Source organism: Triturus cristatus, chromosome 2_2 (genome assembly GCF_964204655.1).
Source record: "Triturus cristatus chromosome 2_2, aTriCri1.1, whole genome shotgun sequence".
NCBI lineage: Eukaryota > Metazoa > Chordata > Amphibia > Caudata > Salamandridae > Triturus > Triturus cristatus.
Genome location: NC_140582.1, coordinates 715,602,210 through 715,619,649, shown reverse-complemented (window position 1 = coordinate 715,619,649; position 17,440 = coordinate 715,602,210). Strand labels below are relative to the sequence as shown.

Genomic DNA, 17,440 nt, shown 5'->3' with positions numbered 1-17,440 from the left:
GACAAGAAGTGGCTAAACCAATTCTGAGCTGGGATATTACATGTCAGCAATGTGCCAACAGGCCTATCCCCCAAAATCCCCTAGCATTCCTGTCCAAGCTTGCAGCCAAGAGGTCCGCCCAGAACTTCTCCTCCCCCTCTCTTTTTGCTACCTTTAAAGTCTGGGAGTAATCTTTCCTTGCGAGCCTAATTGCAACCTGGGATTTAGATTTAACTGCCCCTACCAGCGCTTTTTTCTTGACTCTGCATTTTTTTGTAAACCAACCCTGCGTTTTGGGCAGCAACTTCCTGTTGTTAGCACGAGGAGCCATGCTAGGAAGAATAAATAGGTTGCTCAACGCCTTAGTTAAGTCGCAGAAGGTCAGCGTGATCTCCTCAGGCGATCGGGTCAGCGACTCCAATTTGCACTGTGCTGCAGCCAGGAGTGCCCCTATATCTGCCACTTTCTCTTCGGACATGATAAGCTTAGCCCACTTCAGCCGTCTACCACAATTGGATGGAAAAACTTTGTGGGGGTTTGGAGCTATATAAGATGATAATCCCCCCTTATCAGTTAACCACTGGGGAAAGAGGGCGAGTGAGAGGAGATTATGATCACTCTCAGTAGTCGGTATGATCTCCATATCCTTCAGGATGCTCCATAGACTTACGTCGAGAAGAATATAATCTATTCTAGACGTATGATTTGGCCTATTATAAGTATGAGCACCCACTAGGTCAGACTTGGACCTCCCATTAACAGCCCTAAGATCAAATTCCATGTTGAGGGAATTAATCTGTACCGCCACTTGGGTCCACCTCTTGATTGGAGGCAACGCTAGGGCAGGAATCCCCCTCCTGGAGTCCTCCTCACCACTTCCCAATGTATCGTCCAGGCCCAAAGGCTTGAACGTACAATTCAGGTCTCCTGCCACCAAGATGCGAGATTTATTGGGGCGCTGCCTGAGCAGACCTTCTAATAGGGATATTGTCGCTGATAGTATACCACCCTTCGTGCCTCTGGCGTAGATGTTGAAGATGTCCAGGAGGAGGCCGCCCGTGCACCCTTTATAGTAATGTTGAGGAGATCGGGAGAGTTGGTGGGGTGCTGGACCACCTGACAATCGAGAGCGACATCAACCCATATGAGGAGACCGCCCGAAAGGCGTCCCTTCCCTGAAACAGGGGGGACAGCGGGAACAAAATAAGTCGAATATCCTACCTTGTGGCAGGGCTCCCTGCACCATGTTTCTTGAAAAATGCAAATGGAGTAGCCCTCCATAAGCGCATTCCAGTCTGGTAGTCCCAGCTTCCTTGAGATACCCGCGACGTTCCAGCTAATAATCTTAAAGTCTGGATCCGCCACAACCGATTCCCTGCGGGGCTCGGTGTTTAGTGCCCCCTCCGTCAGGTCTATAAGACTTGATCTACTGCCCCCACTTAGTCTTCCTGCGAGCGAATTAATGTCCTGTGGTAGGTTAGTGGCTTCGTCTAACTGAGAGGGAAGAAAGGCATTGCTTTCACCCGACTCATTTGGCACAGGAGCATCACCTGGGCTTTGGTCCCTGCAGGCCACCCTATGGCAAGTGTCGGTTCAATATCCCGACGGCCCCCCATAAGACCCGGGCCAGACTGCCGGTTGAAATAGATGAGGGATGACAGGGTTATTGCTCCACCCCCCACCAGAGTGTAAACCATTATAATTTGCTGCAGTCCTAGGGTAAAAATAGGTTAAATCTACTACATCAATGCTTGCCCCCCCCAATTGCATACTCTTGATTGCAAATAGTTTGAGCAACCCTATTGTCTTTGAAGTTTACCACCACACAATCTCCTTCTAGGTGCTTACGACCATATCCTACCCACCCTACCCTTCTCACTCCTAGGATCAACCCATCTAGACCCCTAGGAAGAGGTCTATTGATCTTTAACCAGTGCATGGTTTTATTTTTTAAAGCCTGGTGGGATTCATAATGATCATCCTTCAAAGTGGGTACGTTGGTAAGTATGGCGACATACGGGTGGCACTCGGGGGGCAAATTCACCGGTGGAAATGTTGGAGCCGCTTTAGGGGAAGATTCATCTGGCTGGGTTTCTCTGGGGAGGTTAGTGCAAGTTCTGGTTGAGTGGGCTTGATCGGGACCATTGCCTTTGGCAATCCCATTCGAGGTTCCCTTATATTTAGGAGGTCCCTTCCTTCCCGGCAGCTCAGCCCGGATAGGCTTCCTTACCGAGACTTTAAGAGGCTTAGGTACACCCGGTTGTGCTAGGCCTAATTGACTAGTACTACCTGAGGTTTCCGCAACCTGTGCAGCAGGTGCGTTAGCCACAGCCAACATATTTACAGTGTTTGCTGTATTAGAGGCGGTAGGTGTGTCCTGTGTGGGTCCAGGGAACATCCGGGTGCCACTATCCCCTCCCTGTCCATCCTCCCTGATTTTGGAGTGCAGTTTGATAAGGGTTTTCAGAGAGAAGAAATTATCCAAGGTTGCCTGTTCAAATCTATCCAACCTCTCTCCCAACCCTTTTACTCTCTCCACAATCGGGGACAATAATGTTATCATCAGATCTTCAAATTGTGTAATTGTTACAGAGTCATTAGGTGGAGCTAAATGACAGTCTGATGTTGGATCTGCACATGCTTCCTCAATCATATGACCTGAATGATCTCCCCCCTTTTCCATCCCGGAATTTTTCGTGCCCAACCCCTCACCCACTTTAGTTCCTATTCCCTTTGCACCATACTTCCTTGGTCTCTTATAAAGTTTTGGGAAGCTGCCTTTACATGGGCTAGCAATCCTTTTCCTTTTAGTATAAGTTACATTCTTGGATACCGTTAGTGGTAAGACAGGTGGCTGAGGGATATTAACTTGGGTAGTAGGAATGATAGGGCGAGTTGTTAGGACAGGGAATTCACTGGAGCATGGGTCAGAACTACTGCTATCGACGGGAGGGGGAATAGATATGGCTGGCAAGCTCTCCAACCTATCTATACTGGCCCTCAGAGATGCAACCCGTAAAAGCTCCAGTGGAGGGGAAGTAATTGAGAGGGGATCAGAACTACATACAGGCGAGGTAACAAGCGCCAGGGAACCCAGTGAGGACCGTTTCGACAGAGGTAGTTCTTGGGAGAGACACCGCTCTGTCATTACAATCTCCTTCTCTATGACAGCAGCTACCCGTGTGATAAACTGATCCATAGTGCCTATAATACAGCTGGCTCCACCCTCACCTCCTCTCCTGAGGCTCTTCCCTGAGCGGGTGGACATTAACACAGGCTATAGTGGTAATCAGATATTAATAATAATAGTAAAACCCCTATGCGTCTAAAGATACCAGTGATGTTGTCAGGGGAGTGGCCCTTCCGGCCCTGGACAGCCCCGGACTGCCACAGACTGCCCGCCCTTTGCACCGAGCTTCGACCCGCGCGCGACCCGCGTTCGCGGACCTGAGCGTGATTAAGTACGTATACGCTGTGGGCGTGGCTTCTAGGGAGAGCGGGTCAGGTGTCAGCTATTGGCCAGGCAGGGACTCCTGGGAGATGGAGTCCCTGCAGTAACGCTTGCAGCCCTGCTGTACTGCCACAAACCTCCCCAGCTGCCGTACGAGCTACAGATACTCCGCTAATTTGTCCCGTGAAGCGGGACCCGCGAAGCGGGTCCGGCGAACAGTGAAGACAGATACAACAATTAGGTCCAGGCACAAGATTCCTTGGGATGAGGGTCCACTTGCCCAGGGTCCGAGTAAGAGCACACAGAGTCCCACCAGCACCGGGAAAAGAAGGTGTTCTTAAATGCAGCCGGTGCGCTGGGGGCGATGCTTGCAGGGAGAGCGGGCCAGGTGTCAGCTATTGGCCAGGCAGGGACTCCTGGGAGATGGAGTCCCTGCAGTAACGCTCGCAGCCCTGCTGTACTGCCACAAACCTCCCCAGCTGCCGTACGAGCTACAGATACTCCGCTAATTTTCCCGTGAAGCGGGACCCGCGAAGCGGGTCCAGCAAACAGTGAAGGCAGATACAACAATTAGGTCCAGGCACAAGATTCCTTGGGATGAGGGTCCACTTGCCCAGAGTCCGAGTAAGAGCACACAGAGTCCCCTGCTTCATGGTGGTTTCCATTCCTGGTCTAGGAAATTGGGCAGCAGTGAGATAGATGGATACAAAGTTTGATGAGGGTGATTCAGGGTTGGGGCAGTTATTACTGACAGATGCATCTGCTACTCATGTACCGCACAGTAAGAGTGGGCTTCCACTCCGTGCCAGAAGTTCAAGGGATCTTTAAGGGCCCAGTAGTGCTGGTGGGACATTGGATTATCATTGCATGAAGACATCTTCTGCCAAATTAGGTAGCTTGGACACATTGCTGAGTTAATCCTGAGTGTGGCATGCAGTTCTTTGTGTACTAGGGGCATGGTCAGCAATGACCTTTCTTTTATTGGGTATCCATGTAGAGCCTTCAGACAGCTCCTGGTGTCAAAAGCTGAATACGAGCCTGGCAGAGTGGTTCTGGATTCGTTGAAGCATTCAAGATCCTTCTTTGTAAAGTTATTGTAGAAGGCGTTGCAGTCAATTTATCAATGAGTTGACTACAACATAGAAATGATCTGCTGGTTCTGGGAGGAACAGAAGAAACATTCACTTCCTGCTCATCCTCTCTCACGTGCCAGTCCAACTCCAGATGCTATGACACATCCATATTATAAAGCGCAACCAATATAGCCTGATACGGGTAAAAAGGGAAATTCACTGGAGGTTGTCACTACAGACATGCCTTCTCAGAAACAGATGATATACTGACAGGTCACCACACCCCTCTCTCCTGTACAGACAATGGAACATACAAATTTAGCTAGGGAAATACAGAAGGGATGTCTGCACATATGCACCTCTCCCACAGGCAACACATGACAAAAGAGGGACAACACATCCATTAGACCAGGGTAGAAAGACCAGTTAACCAAAAAAAAATGAACACAAAGTAATAATCCTTTATCCAGGGCATAACGCAACTTTGAAAATAACAGTAAAACACAGTACTGTTCCTCTTATACAAATGGACAGACTCTGGGCTGTGTCACTTCTATAATGCAAGTCAAAATGTACAGGGTTCAGAAATCTTCTACTGTTGGGCAAATGACCAATCTACACTGGTTTGACACCAGAACCTCAAAGAGCACAGAAATCAGTTCTTCAACTGTCATGTGGTCTCTTGACAGTTTTCCTCCTCTGCCAGGCGGAAACATTTCAGAGTGTGCTGCCCAATTAAAAGGCAAAAACTTCAACAAGCTGAATCCTCTGTCAGCCACCCTTCACAAACACCATCACATTCTTGCAACACAGATCATAACAATACTTTGCACAAGTGCCCCCATCGTGTGCACTGCACCACAATAAACAAAAATCTAAAATGTAAATCACCAGGACATCCTTGTTGCCAGTCTACGAATGAAGGTACGTTTTGCAGTTTGTCTTTACATGTATAGGGTCTTTCAGTGTCTTCATTCTGTTATCATGTGATGTTGGGATAGATGGAATCTTTGTGCTCATGGCAATTGGAAGGAGGGTTAAATAAAAATAAAAAATACCTTTTTTACACCGGACTGGCTTTCCTCCATTTCAGTGACGGGCACTTTTAGCAGTCCATGTTCACCAGTTATCCTCACCTGCGAATCACATTCCACCTTTGGCGAAAGTGGGAAAGTGCAAAACTGCAAAGTGGCACTTGTGAATGAACTGTTTTGCTGCTTTGTATGCCCTGTAAGAGACAGGACACAACATGCAGGAATGCCTGGATTTCCCTGCTACTACTAAGAGTGAACCATATTGAGGTACAACATAGGATTGACTGTAAAGGCCATATATTTTACCAATAAAGTAGCATACAAGGACGATTAAGAGAAGGTAGTGAGAATTAGATTGGTGTCTTGAGATGGATTCAAAGTTTGAGGGTGCATTAAAAGATTTCAAGGCTTGTAGAAGTGACATGGTGCAGGTAGTGAGCGTAGTGGTTGCAATGGATATTTTGGACCATGTTGAGTGTTCGGTATAGGATTAGATTATGTGTTGGTACTTGTGGACTAGCTCTCAAAGTAGCTTGGGGTTGAATTAAAGCCTAATTTGGAGTTTGGCAGACTGGTTACTCCATCACAAACATGACAGCTATCCCACCTGCAGTACTACAAGTGCCACAGGCTATAATGCACTTGTTAGAGTGCAGACAGGATATCCCTCACCTTTGTAACAAATAGCCTGTCCGCCAAGCTCTAAATCAGGCTGTTAGCTAGGGACTTACCCAGGGAAAATGCTATCAGGCTCTAAGAAAAAGTGATTCAGCTGTAAGAACTGCCTATGGAATGGGTGTAGACACAGGTTTGGGTTGTCTCTCGAAAGTGTGTTTGGGGGTTTAATGTATTTTACATAGGTGTACAACTTTATGTAATCCAAAAATGAATGTAGCGGCAGGAAGGATAACTCGAACGATCAAAGATACTGAACAGTTGCAGCAAGTGAGTGTGTTGTCAGATAGAATGGTGGTAGAGGAGATGCTATAGGCATAGAGGAAAGTTGTTCATTCAAAAAAAGTTTGATCCTGATGAGAAGAAAGATCCACAGAACATGACTCAGTGTGAGGTTGTTGAGCAGAAATAGTGGGGCACTGATTGACTGGAATGCAGGGAAGAAGAAATTGCAATAGAAGCAACTACCTTACAAAGTTTATGATGATAATCGTGTATGTCTAAACGATGTGGAGGTCAGAAAAGGTGGTATTGTCAGCGTTGCGGGAACATAGAACTGTTCCAAATGTGCATTCAGGTATTTTACAGTCTTGAATCATACATAAGATAGGAATGGGGATACGTGGTGTTAGAGAATGGACACTTGTGGAACATGGTACAGATAGTTAAAGAGGAGAGTGTGAACAAGGGGTGGAGGGTGAATCCGAGAACAAAGATAGCACAATGTTCTTGCAAGACTTGCTGAAGTTGTTAACAAGAACCAAAAGATTAATGTGTTGTATTTTAACATGCTATGTCGGAGTTTTCCGTTGTCTTTATTATGTGTAAAGTTTAGACTTCCATCTCTCTACTTGCTAGTGCTGCTTTTGAGTTGAGCATTCTGTTAGTATATTCCTACACATGCAGGGAAGGCAACAATGCCACTCTGGAACCACGAGGACATCCCTGCTCACTCTCCTTCTGCTGCTGATACAACTGCCAGACCCACACTCCCTATGATGCATCCTCAAACTTAATTACATCCAACATGGCTGTTTTAGCATGTCAGGCAGGCAAATGTACAAGAGGACTGGTCACCACAAACAGCAAGGTGTTGATGAGGTTGACTTTGGCCAGTGCTAGTGCAGAGAAGTCCGGATTAACAAAATATGTATAGATAATCAATGGTGACTCGAAGGGAGAGATATTCATAGATTAGGTACTTGCCATTGTTAATTGTGGTCATTAATACAGTAACTAATGTATGGCACACCTTACACAATCACAAGTGGCATTAGTCATCAGAATAGAAGGATAATGCTGAAGAACAGGTATGGTCTGTGCGTTTAATGTAGTAAGCTGGTCTGGCAATCATTACCTATAGATCATGTGTATATATAATGGGGCTTTCTAAACTTCTCATATTTTATCTGTGACCTAGGAATTACATGCTCAGTTCCACCTGCCACTTGACAGACCATATCTAAGGAGAGCCAATATTCATCATTTTCCTGATGAAAGTCCCAGAGAAGGATATATCAGGAATCCACATGTTCATCTTAATCCACCGCTTACAGATGCTTGTATGGTGAGTTTAACCTTTTCAGTGTCTTATTCTGATCTGGTAAGTGAGTGCATAACTGACAGAGCCAACCAATGCACTGAAATGTAACCCTTTAAAATGGGACTACTTTATTTTAATTACTGCTCTCAATATTTATCATGTGCTGCCTTCTGAATTTCATGTGCGACTGTAGATCTTGAAAGTGAACCCTCTCTTTGGTGTCTGACCTCGATGTCGAGGGGAGCTTTGACGCTATCCTTAATGCTGGTTGCTTAGGTGCTTTTGCCATACATTTGGTAGAGGCAGAGTGAGGATTTCTATGAGACTCAGGCCGATCTGGTGGTAATTTTGGCCCAGAGTGTGGCTTTTTGGTGCCGAGACATGCTCTGCATACTCCTGCCATCTAATATTGGGCCTGGACATTTGCAACCTAATTTCTTTGAAGAAATTCGAGTCACAAGACCTGTTGTGACTCCACCCTTTGTCCGCAATGCACAATGGCTCCACCTCAGATTGTTTTCTTTTGCCATCAGGCTCATCCTATGGAAATTCTGTTTCAAGGATCTTATCTTAACTTAACTTATAAAGTGCATAGCTACCCTAAGGCTTCCCAGCACCTTTGTGAGTCAAGTGTACACCTTAAAAACTACTTTAGGCCTGCAAATTACTTGAGGTATGGATAAGCTTTTAGACACTTTCTGAATCTGGCCTCATCCAATTCAGTTCTCATACTGATTGGCACTGTGTTGTAAAGTTTGGGAGAAAGGTAAGCGGAAGATGTCCCCCGCCCACATTTTGCCTTTTGGATACATGGAACGGTTAAGAGACCTGTATTAGAGGGTCTTAACTTCCTTCTCGGAATGTAGGGGGTCATTAAGGCTCTAACCATATGAGGTCATTTCCCATTTATTGCCGTGTGTATCAGACACAGTGCCTTGAATTTAATTCTACGATTCATAAGGAGCCAGTGTAGAGAAGTCAAGGCTTTCTTGGCAGAGGAGCTTTTGGATATCTTGTAGATAGTTCTAGCCGTGGCATTTTGCAGCACCTGAAGTCTTCTTTTAACTGATGTGGGGGAGCCAGTATATAGGGAGTTTCTGTAATCCAGGCGTGCCTGGACCACCACTCTTTGCATGAAATGGGCAGTAGTGTCAGAATTTTCCCCAGCGTCCTCAACATAATAAAACGCTTTTTAACCTGGGCTTCCATCTAAAGAGAACTGTCTAGCCACATCCCGAACTTTTTATGGGGGTAGATGGGACTGGTACAGTCCCTAGATTATCTGCCCAACCCCTCAATGATACTGGAGGTGTGGGGGGGGATGAGGAGAGGGGTTGGTTGTTGTTTCCCAGTACCATCAGTTTAGTTTTATCCCCATTTAATTTCAGTGAGCAACTTGCCATCCAGTGTGACACTTTGTCAAGGCTTCAAGCGAGGAAGACAAGTTGCGTATCATCCGCGTAGTACACAGTGGATCAACATGGTAACACTCCTGTTCTGTTCTTTCTTCTTGGTTCCAGCAGTTCACCTTGTGACCACAATAAAAACAATGTTACCATAGGAATCTAGCCATCCAGATATCCATTGGTTGCTGACCGTTACATTTTGACGCACCTTGGTATCGAGCAGCCATTCTTGAGTAGTCTTGAGTCCTCATCAATGCTTTTTAGAGAATCTACCTAAGTCAAGGGAATGGAACGCGCACCCTTCCAGTGCTGCCCTAGGTGTAATACAAAATGCCTTTCAGCGATCATCACCACGCCTCTAACCTTTTCCTCTCCCCAGTTCCAGAGGGAAAGTTGACAGGCCCTTCACAGGATGCATATACAGGCCTCTTCGGAGACACCTGACATTTTCGGAGCCAAAGATACACTGGACGCAGAAGAACTGCCCTCCGACATTCAGCCGGGTCAAACAGTGGAAAACCCATTGGCCATCTTCTCGGAGGCCTTCAACTTCAAGGAGGAGGTTGAGTGCAACACAAGCCAGCCTCAGAGCTGAAGATCAAGTCAACGACAAGCACCTCCACATCACCCTAAAGTTCTGTCTTGAACCCCAAAATTCACATCAATGGCGGTAGAACACCAGTCCCGTGGGAGTCAGCCAGAACATCACATACTTTAGAGGCTCTTTTGATGTCTGTAAAGAATTTCTCAAAGAGAACAGAATCATGCCACACTTCTATGCTGTCTGGGCTCTGAAAGCCACAATCTGAAGCAATGTCAACATCACATTGGCCTAAGTCTCATAGAAAGCCACACTCTGAGCCAAAAACCACGCCGAAAGCACCTCAGCAATCAGCAACAAGGACAGTTCAGAAGCTCCCCCGATGCCGAGGTCAGACACCACAGAGGGGTCCACCGGTTAGAACGCCTTGGAGGCCCAAGCAGAATAAGCTATTCATCCATGGCATAATTGTTGTCAAACCTTAAGCTTGAGGACTCATCTCAATCCTGAGAAAAATGCCAGTTGGCCTTCGAAGAGGAACCAAGACTTGACCCTTCCACACCACCAAGTGCCAAAAAGTTAAGGGATTGGGCCACCTATCCAAACCCATTCACACCACTGCCACCCACATGCTTTCCTCTAGCACCACTACTGCTGAACTTGTTTCTACCTGAGCTACAGGAAATGGACTCTGAGCTGGGCAGTACTTACTACCAACAAGACCCATATGACAAGCCCTTTAGGCCCCACAAGGGAAGTGCTATGTGGTAGTCCCCCAAAATGATCCAGACCTACCAGAGGCCCATCATAAAAGAGGACAGGAGTTGGCTGGTGAGGGGAAAACCATTAGCAATGAGAACATTAGATGCACCCACGATACAGCAGATACAATCATGTGAGGTATAAATAACACCATCCTCCGACGCGGGAATGCTTTCCTTAGGGTGTCAAGGTTTAGGCCTGAGGAGCAACACCACCTCTTGTGATGGGGAAAATCTGTTGATCCCCCTAGGTCGACCAGATGCTTGAAAAAAAACAAAAAGAACATGGACATTGCCAAATGCATGGATGCCTTATTGACCCTGCGCTCCATATCTTCCTTCCTGCAGGCAGCAAAGCAGGGGAAGTGCAAAACCACCCAGCTTATGTTAGAAACCCCTATACCAACTGTCCTTTTAGGACCCTCAGTGACCTAAGACCTTCCAGGGAAGGGGGTGTAGGGGAAATAGGCATGGAGAGTGCAGAAGTTGCTCTGCAAGGGGCACCTCCGCTGCAAAACTATGACTGCCCTTCCCTTCCTCCCGACCACCTCGCACCTGTTGGGGAAAGGCTGCGTCACTTTCTAACCCAGTGGGAAAACAACTCCTCAGACCAATGGGTTCTCTTAAATGTCCTGAAGGGTACTGCTTTCAATTCCACACAACTCCTCCCAACAACCTGCCTTACCGTCATGTACTAAGTTCAGATCACCTTTACCTTTGGAGGATGAGATTTGCACACTCCTCGTAAGGGCGCAATAGAACCATCATACTTTGCAGGGCTGTACTTTTTGATCTAACTAGCCCCTCTCCTCCCCCCAACCAAGAAGGATGGCTCGCTACTCCGGCCATTGAACAGGTTCATCCTCTCCAAATACCTTTCACGTGGTCACTCTACAAGATATCTTCCTGCTGCTACACCAAGGCTACTTCATGTCCGCGCTGGATCAGAAAGTCGTGTACTTTCACATCACGATCCACCCAGTGCATTATCAATACTTTCAGTTCCTAGTGTCACTCTTCGGAGTTACTACAGCATCATTGTTGTTTACTAAGTGCTTAGCACTAGTAGCAGCACACCTATGGAAGAAATGTCATACACTTCTTCCCATACTCAGATGACTGGCTGATCAAGAGCAGCAGCAAGCAACAATACCTAGTCCATACTCAAACAACAATAACTTTATTTCACAGTCTAGGTTTTACCATCAGTGCGAAATAAATTGCATCTTCTGCTGCAGCAGGTTCAGCCCTTCCTCAGTTCAGCCTTAAATGCAGAAGGGCAATGGGAGTATCTAGTGTTGTTAACAACCAGAGTTCAGCAATTTCTGCTTTGGTGGCACAGCAACAACCTGTTGCCAAGGTGGCGTTTTTAGACCCCCTTCCAAAGGTGACCATCACCTCCAATGTGTCTTTTGTAGGGTGCGGAGCTCACCTCAGCTAGATGACTGTCCAAGGTGCCTGAACCACTCAGCACTAGGGGTTCCATATAAACTACCTGGAGCTTTAGGCCTTCAGACTAGCCCTGAAAGCATTCCTCCCACTTCTGCAGGGGAAAAGAGTACTAATAAAGACAGGCAACATGACAGCCATGTTCTAGATCCAAAAGCACCCATTCCCTCCAGCGTTAGCTCTGGAGATTTGGAACTTGGCAACATTCAACAATATTTTCCTGCTGGCGGAGCATTTGCGGGGAGTGGAGAATGAGTTTGGGGACCTGCTCAGCAGAACGCATCAACAAGTCCGCAAGTGGAAACTCCACCCACAACTTCTTCACAAGTGCTTTCAATTAAGGGTGACTCCAACAGTACACCTGTTCGCCACTCCGAAAAAACTCAGAATGCCTAAACGTTTCCTTTAGGTACCTGCACCCACATTCCATAGGCAATTCACTATGGATGAACTGGTTAGAGACAATTTGCCTACAGTTTTCCGCCTCTCCCTAGCATCTCATATGTGGTGAGAAAGGTGTCCATGACCTTTCTTCTAGATGAACCAACTTGTGCAAGGCAGACCTGGTAATCCATAGGGGTGTGCAGAACTCCCAGAGTTTCACTCCGTGGAATTCCACAGAGCTCCGGAAACGGACAGAAAATATGCAAGTCGTGCTGCTCGCATTGCAATTTAGCACCACTAGCACGAGCAGCATTGAAAAATCAGGGTGACTGGCACCCTGCAATGCTCTGGAGCGTGTGACCCTTCGAGTTGAATCTACTTGAGCAGAGCAAATCTACTAGAGAAGTAGCCCTCTGACCGCAACCGCCCACGTTAGAAAATGGTGCTAGGGGACACCAATTCTGGTTCACATTTCTGGAGCCTCACAGGAAAAGGATTGGAGGAATTTGTCTGGAACTTCACATGTTGCCAGATTCCGCTAATTCCGTGTGAGGAATGAAACATTCTGCCCAACCTTAGTAATCAGCTTGGTGCTCTGTTCACAGATATTATCATCAAGATTCACCAATAAGGCGATGATACACTACTCTACTTGTAAGTCTCCTTTGCTTCAGACTTCCAACACCTCAAAGGCTGCCTATACATCATCCAGACCTGACTGTCCAGCGCCTACTTTAGGCTCAACTCATCCAGGATAGAATTTCTGTTATTCACCCTGAACAACAACTTCATCCTCAAAGAACACATTGCCAAAAAGACAAAGACAGCCTGGCATCATCTCTCTCTTCTAAAGAAAGTGAAGCCATTTCTTCCAAAAAGCAACTTCAGAACTTCTATTCAAGCCCTCGTTCTCTTTCATTTGGATGGTGGAAACGCCCTCCTCATGGCCTCTCACTCGCATTGCTTAATAGAATCATCCAAGCCACAGCATTTATCCTTCAAGTCCTGAAGAGTAAATTATGAGGAGTAAACAGACTTGTATATTCCTAATAATAACTAAGGCGCTAAAGGTAACTATTTCCTCCAAGAAAATATTACCATCTTACATTATTTTACTAGCAATAGCAGCCAGTTAAATAAACCTCTTGGTCCTGCATTAGAATCATAAAGGTATCATTGGGGAAACAAAAAGAAATGGCCTAGGAGTATAAAACAAGAATAGATGAAGAGAAAGAAAGAATGGAGAGCACCACTGAAATAAAGTAGTGAAAAGAAAGTAGAGAGAGACACCGAGAGTATACAAGGATCTTCGAAGGATATGTTTTGTGGCAAGGTCACGAACATTTATTGACTAAAACAATGGTTCCCAAACTTTTTAGAACCATGACACTTTTTAGAATGAGAAACGTTTGCGACTCACGTACCTTTAATGGACATGAGAAGGGAAGATTTATTTTATGTAACTAAAGCTTTGTGTGGTAGCGCATATTAATTCACAGGCTAGCACATTCTCTATTGAAATGGCCACTAACTTTGCACAAACATACAATTTTACTGATGGAACTAGCTAAAACACAAATGATCTGATTATTTAAAATGTGCGCATCACCAAGTAAAATGTCTTGATTTGTATTGATCCTATTAAAATCTCTGTTTCCAGCTCGTCAGAATTACAAAACAAATGTGCTTCATTTTTGCTTTCCTAGCTGCTAAGAGCATACAGTTCATTTACAGGTGTTTACATGTTGTTGTGTTTTGCAAAACATGACATCCCAGAGTCTTTCCTTTCATGTTCCCTGTACTCCAGCAAGATTGTCACATAATGGACTTTAAAATCATCTCCCACTCTGCAATCAGAGAAAGATACGTAAACAATCCTTCAGCAATTTATTTGAAGACATTTTATCAAAAGACCTACCCTGGACTAAATCAAGGCAGGTGGCCAGACCATGAGTTCATTAACTGATTCTTAATGTTATCAGGATTTTGATCTAAATATAGATGGGTTGAGCCAGATAGATTAACATTTTCTGGCACGCCCGCCAAAAATGACGCTTTAGTCCACTTGCGTGTTCCAATTACTCAGAATAATTTTGGATCCTCAGGCTATCAGTAAATCTAAAAGTTTGATATCATTTGCAGCAAACCTTTTTGATGGTTCTATTGTAACACTCAGACAGGTCCACCCCGGACATATTGCTTATTTATGTCTTATTTTAATCAATCAGGAGTTTATATAGTGCGGCAACTCACCCGGGAGTGTATCAGGCTCTATTTCTCAGTCGCAAACTTAATACATGTACTCAGCAGTGATTTTAGTTATATTTCGTGTAAACAATTGGTTTATTGATTTAGAGGAATGGAAACCCCAATCAGTCAACAATCACAATCCTTGTTGGGGTGAACCACAAACGTCACTAAATTACCCTGTGTTTTACCCTCTGGTAGCTTCGCACAAAAGCAGTTAAGCTTAACCTAGAGACACTGTGTTAAGTATTTATACAGCACACAAACAGTAATAAAGTGAAAACACAACACAAGAAAAATCCCACACAGATTTAGAATAATAGAGTGCATTTTAATAATAAAAAAATAGACCAAAATGACAAACATCCAATTAGTAGAACCAGAGATAAGCAATTTTAAAGGTTTATGTAAAAATAGCACCAAGAGGCGAAAGCGCTAACTATGGGTGTCTGGTTGCACTAGACCGGGATAAAGTCACAAGTTCAGGCCAACCTTAAAGGAATGCGGGCCAGATACATGGACCAGGTGAGTCCTGCAGAAAAAGATATCTTCTCAAAGTCCAGTGCGCACCGTTTGAAACTTCAGGATATCACAGGAGAAGCTCAAACAATGCCAGCCAAGGGTCCAGGACCTGGAGAGGCTCCTTTTTTGAATCAGGAACTCACTCTAGCAGAGGCCAGCAGGGCCAGTGGCAGGACCAGGCAGAGCCATTTGGAGCAGGTCAGCTGGACGGTTACAGGCAGGCCTCTGGAGTTTGTTGTGTCCCTGTAGCTCAGAACAGGACATCAGCTAACTGACCGTTTGAGCCGCTTTAGTAGTGCTGGGTTCAAGGAGATGGTCCTCTCTCCTTCAAGAAGCAGGCAGGCCTCAAGCAGCAGGGCAGTCCTCTGAAGAACAAGGCCGGCCTCAAGAAGCAGAATAGTATTTTGAAGAACAAGGCAGGCCTCAAGCAGCAGGGCTGTCCTCTGTTAGCAGCAGGGCAGTCCTCTGAGAAATAAGGCTGGTCTCAAGAAGCAGGGCAGTTCCCTGAGAAACAAGACAGGCCTCAAGCACTAGCACAATCCTGTGGAGTGCAAGGCAGTCCTTCTGTAGTTTTCCGCAGGTCAAGGAATGCACTGAAGTGTTGGTCTGAGGGTCCAGTATTTATGCAAAAAGAACAATTGATGGACAGAATGTTGAACAATGTCAAACATTGACCCCCAGTGCAGAGATATGGGCCTAAATCTATCTTTTTTTCGCCCAGTGCCATTCCAGTTTGAACCCAGCCATATGCAAATTAGTCTTGACCCTGTTTCCCTTGGGAACAGTCCCAGACCAAGTCCAGTATTTATACCTGCTTTAGTGAGAGAAACTTCTAGGTCATTCTACATATTGTTCTGGAAATTTCCCCCTTCCCCTGCCCAGGCTCCAAGGTGCCTGGGATGGCAATATTCTGATATCAAGTTCTTTGTGAGTGTGCTGGAGGCATCGCTTTGAAATATAAGTGGGGCAGGGAACCTCTCTGCCCCTCCCACCCTGGCAGTATGGCCCTCTCCCAGCTACACTGGGTATTATTGTTCACTGCTTGGGCCCAATACACATTCCTAATGGAAGAGCAATTAACCGGCCCAAGAAGCTGGAAATTCCTAGAAGGACTCAAAAGTTTAGGCCAGGAAAATGCCAACTTTCTAAAAGTGGCTTTTTTGAAATTGTAATCTAAAATGCCATTTTACCATTAAAGAGGTTTTTTAATTATAATTCATTTGAGTTCAAACATGACTTTTCTACCAGCTCACAGTCAAAAGTTAGCACTTATTAAATGTAGTAAGGTAACCCCGTGTTATCCCATGGTGTTATGTGTTCCCTGTGCAGCCCGTTGTCATTTTCCCGATGTTAGCCTAACTGTGCACGTTGTAGGCCGCTTTTTCTTCGCACACATTACAAAATATTACGCTTGTTTTTGTACCACATAGTTATTTTATAAATAAGCTGCACATGTTTTCGTATTTTGCTCTTCGGCTGGGACTCAGTCAGAACAACTCATACAAGGTCAAACAACACTGTTCCCTGATATTCTCTGTGGTAGGACACTAACACCTAGACATAATAGAGGAATCCATCTACTGTTTTAGCACACATGACTTTTATCATATAACCTGGGACTTGTTGTTTTGAAAAGAGACAGAGAAATGACATTCCCGCAGAGCAGTGGTCCAGAGACAAGACAGCTGAGATGTAGAACAACTATCTATGTATTCCAGGAATGGGGTTCACCACTAATCTCAGATATCTTTGTTTTTATAGTTAGGGTATATTTGGCCAGTCAATATGACAGGGCTTTTTAATGTGTGTGGTCTCTTAATTATGATGATCACATTGTTGTGCTGCATATGTGGACATGTATGAGTGAGAGAACGACAGGTGATGACCTGCTACCATGATCCCTGAGAGGAGAGGGTTTAGAGTGTTGTGTTCAGGGGTGCCAAATCACTTATCTCTCTGGAAAGGTTAGGAGGGCAAGTGAGGCACTGTTAGCTAGTCTGATGTGGACCCATAGGTACTGATGTGGTATGGTGACACAGTCCCTACATACTGATGTTCAGTGGTCCCAGGCATAGTTCTGTTTCTGAGCAGAATCCCTGCAACAATGGAAGATGCAGTGCTCATAATAGTGAAAAACTTATTTAGGAGTTTTTCACTAGTCGGACATGTAAATCCTAAAAACATATACCTTACCTTTGAAATACAAAGCACCCTGCCCTATGGGCTTTTAAGGCCTTCTTCAGGGGTGACTTATATGTACTAAAAAGAGAGCTTCAGGCTTGGCAAAAGGTTTATTTTGTCAGGTCGAATTGGCAGTTGAAACTGCACACGAGCTGCAAAGGCAGACTTGTGGCATGGTTTAAGGGGCCACTTAA

The 17,440-nt window shown here is 45.4% G+C and overlaps 1 protein-coding gene across 4 annotated transcripts in view; it reads left to right on the top strand.

Annotated features, from left to right (window-relative positions):
- The window catches only part of UFSP2 (UFM1 specific peptidase 2), a 184,292-nt gene that overhangs the window by 58,563 nt on the left and 108,289 nt on the right, over positions 1-17,440 (top strand). For all 4 annotated transcript variants that reach the window (XM_085641939.1, XM_085641937.1, XM_085641940.1 and 1 more), the window contains one exon: positions 7,633-7,779. In XM_085641939.1, coding sequence (XP_085498065.1) covers positions 7,633-7,779 — 147 coding nt within the window. The remainder of the gene's footprint in view (positions 1-7,632; positions 7,780-17,440) is intronic.